Below are 2963 nucleotides of genomic sequence, written 5' to 3' on the forward strand. Positions count from 1 at the left end.
CAATTCAAAGAGAAGAGGGGAAGATATTTCAACCCCAAAAACACTTCCATATCAAGTTATAAACTTTTGGCGACAATTATATTCGATGAGATTCACAGTTGTCTTCAAGTTTTCAACATGTCACTTTAGATACAAGCCATTTGGTCCCACCCCTGTGAAAAGATCAAAATATCTTGAATCCAATCCTAAGCCTACTTTTTTTAGGTAAATCCTTAGCCTACTTAATAGATCATGTTGTCACGAGGAGAAGTGCCTCAAACCCCAAACTTCAATCCAAACATCCTCTTCTAAAATGGTGTCTTACGTACCTAATTTCGTATTTTCTCACTTGTTGGTCCCTTTCTAATCTATCTCTCTTTATTGAATTGAAGGAAACTTGGAACTAAAATTCCTTTCTCTTGGATCATTGCGGACAGAATGCTCTTTTTTCAACAATATCTACCCCAGTAAAGCTCTTTCCAAAGAAATTTTCTTCATTCCTGGCGCAGTTTGTTTCTGACAGAAACTGGTTCTCTCAAGTCTCTAGAACTATTCACAATCCAACAACATCTACTTGTGAACATTTTCTTCCAATAGCTGAATTCCTACTGTTGGGTCTTTTTCCATCTCTCGAATCCTTATCTTTCTAATTTTTCAAGTTTCATGGCTACAAACAGACTAGCATCAGCCTGCATTACCAGTACAAACCCTTCACATACCCTCTGCAATGCAAAGCAAAGTACGGATTTTCATGATGCCTCATTCTCTTCTTATATCAGCAATGCAAAAGACAGCATACTACGAATTGCAAGACCACAGGAGTACCTTTCCACCACCATTAACGACCACCAAGCCTATCAATTGCACTCTGAGTGGAAAACAGCAAAAGACGGAGAAATCAACATATTTGGAGCTGAAAAGTATTTCAATGGAGGAATGGATGAAGCAAATAGGAAAACTACAGAGAGCGGTGAAAGGAAACACCAGCCTAAGGAAGACGGCAAAGTTGATCTTCAAAACATGAGAATGAAATTCAAACCAGGGTTTCAGAGTGTTAATTCTCAATCAAGTCAGAATAGCCGAAGTGCATTATTGCAAGGACGTAAAAAGGGGCAGTCTCCAAGTTGGCGAAACAGAGGGATTACTAGGCATTTCCTCTCGACGTTCAGTTGGAAATGTTCTTGTTCTAACAAGAAGTCAGTTGATATTGATGAACTTGTTGGAGACAACAAAAAGCGTATGAATGGCAGGAAAAATGTGGATTATGGAGAAACTCTTGAGAAGAAGTTCATGGAAGCATCTGTCCAGATGAAAAGCTACGCGGTTACTACAAATGGAACTATACAGTCTGAGATGGAAGGGAGTACTCTCTGCCTAAGGGATGATATCCCCGAACTTGGTTTACAAAATAATGAGAACTTTGTTTTCACAGTTTCAAATTCTAAAACGGCAAATCTAATCCTTGAAAGACAGTGTGGAGATTTGGAGAAAGGAGATGCACGGAAGTCATTGGAAGTGTTTGGGTCCCCTATCGTAGACAAGGTTAGCAAGACAATGAGCCTTGATAGGAGGTTGCCAATGTGTGAATGGGAAGCTAAGGACATTCCAGCAACATCTGCAAGCAGCCTGATGCAAGATGACGAAAGCGACACCAGTTCAGACTTATTCGAGATAAATAATATCTCAGAAGATGTCCATCCATTTTTCAGGCGCCAGGATTCTGATTTCATGTCAGCCTGTGCAACAAACACATTTTATGAACCAAGCGAAGCAAGTGTTGACTGGAGTGTAGTCACGGCTAGTGCTGTGAATTTTCCCACAACACCAAATTATGAACGAACACCGGAGGCAGAGAGCGCTCCTCCTACCAAAACTACTGGTGAAACCGCAGCAGCTAAAACTTCAGGAAAGGTGCAAAGAAGCCATCCTAATGCATTTTTGGGTTGTAGGAGTCAAAAGGCAGTGAAAGTGGCAGGGGAAGCGTATAGTGTCATTAGACCGACATCTTGATAAGCATAACAAAATTCTAAACTGAGACTGCGACCAGAGATATCAATTCTGCAATTAGGCTACATGCTTCCCATACATGCTCAATCACCTGACAGATCCTGCTCAAGCTTCTAAATCTCTTTATGCACACTACAGATTGGTCTTCTTCACGATCAATGCAAGATATCTATGGTTACATGTTTATTTTATGATTAAATAAAGCATCAACAATTGCGGGGAATGTCTCCCAGCAGTGAAGGAGAGATAGGTACCGTAGGTACTGAAAGGCCAACCCCAACATCGACAGAAATGCCTTTCTGGTATCTGGAGATGCCTCGATGTTCCTGGCTACTTACTGAAGGGTGGCAAAGTGGAAAACCTTTTTAATAATCTTTTGAGCGTTGTGTTCTTTTTACTAGATTTATGTTTTTATATATAGACTTAACTAAATTACCCAGATCAAAATTTTCTTCTTGCATTATTCATGAAATATCAGTTGCTTACATGATTTATGTATGCACACCGCAGTTCAGTTTTAGGCGCTAAAACTGAAAGACCAACTCTACAACTAGAGACTAGAGTTATGTCAGAGTATGATTCGGGACAAGTAGGATTAAGAATTTAAGACAATCTACAAAATACCGTTCTAAACCTATTATATCTACTCCTCTGGTACTAAATTAAAATATCGAAATTGAAATCCATCTCGGTGGAGAAAATGAAGCAATATGATCGATACTTACCAAACAGAATATACAAATTTCTTTAAGCACAGTAAAGATCCTATTTTAAATCAAGTAAATAGAAGTTATTACCATAGAGAATTAGAGACCAATCAAAAGACAGGAGGATTAGGTGTCCTGCTAGTCTAAAGATGAAAGCAAAAGGAAAAGGTAAAAGAAAAAGAAAAAAAGGGTAAATGAAACTACAAAGCAACAGTTCCTCAAAACATAACAAAATGTTCTCCCATCTATACATAAATGCCCGAAAGGTGT

General features: G+C 38.9%; 1 protein-coding gene across 1 annotated transcript; it reads left to right on the forward strand.

The window, feature by feature from the left end:
* The first annotated feature begins 258 nt into the window (after positions 1-258).
* On the forward strand, positions 259-2425 carry LOC147522572 (protein PHYTOCHROME KINASE SUBSTRATE 1-like). Its single transcript, XM_086594234.1, has one exon. It carries the CDS (start codon positions 643-645, stop codon positions 1987-1989), a length of 1347 nt encoding a protein of 448 aa, XP_086450360.1. The 5' UTR covers positions 259-642; the 3' UTR covers positions 1990-2425.
* The last annotated feature ends 538 nt before the right edge of the window (positions 2426-2963 follow it).

The sequence above is a fragment of the Coptis chinensis genome, chromosome 1 (assembly GCF_015680905.1).
Source record: "Coptis chinensis isolate HL-2020 chromosome 1, ASM1568090v1, whole genome shotgun sequence".
Taxonomy (NCBI): domain Eukaryota; kingdom Viridiplantae; phylum Streptophyta; class Magnoliopsida; order Ranunculales; family Ranunculaceae; genus Coptis; species Coptis chinensis.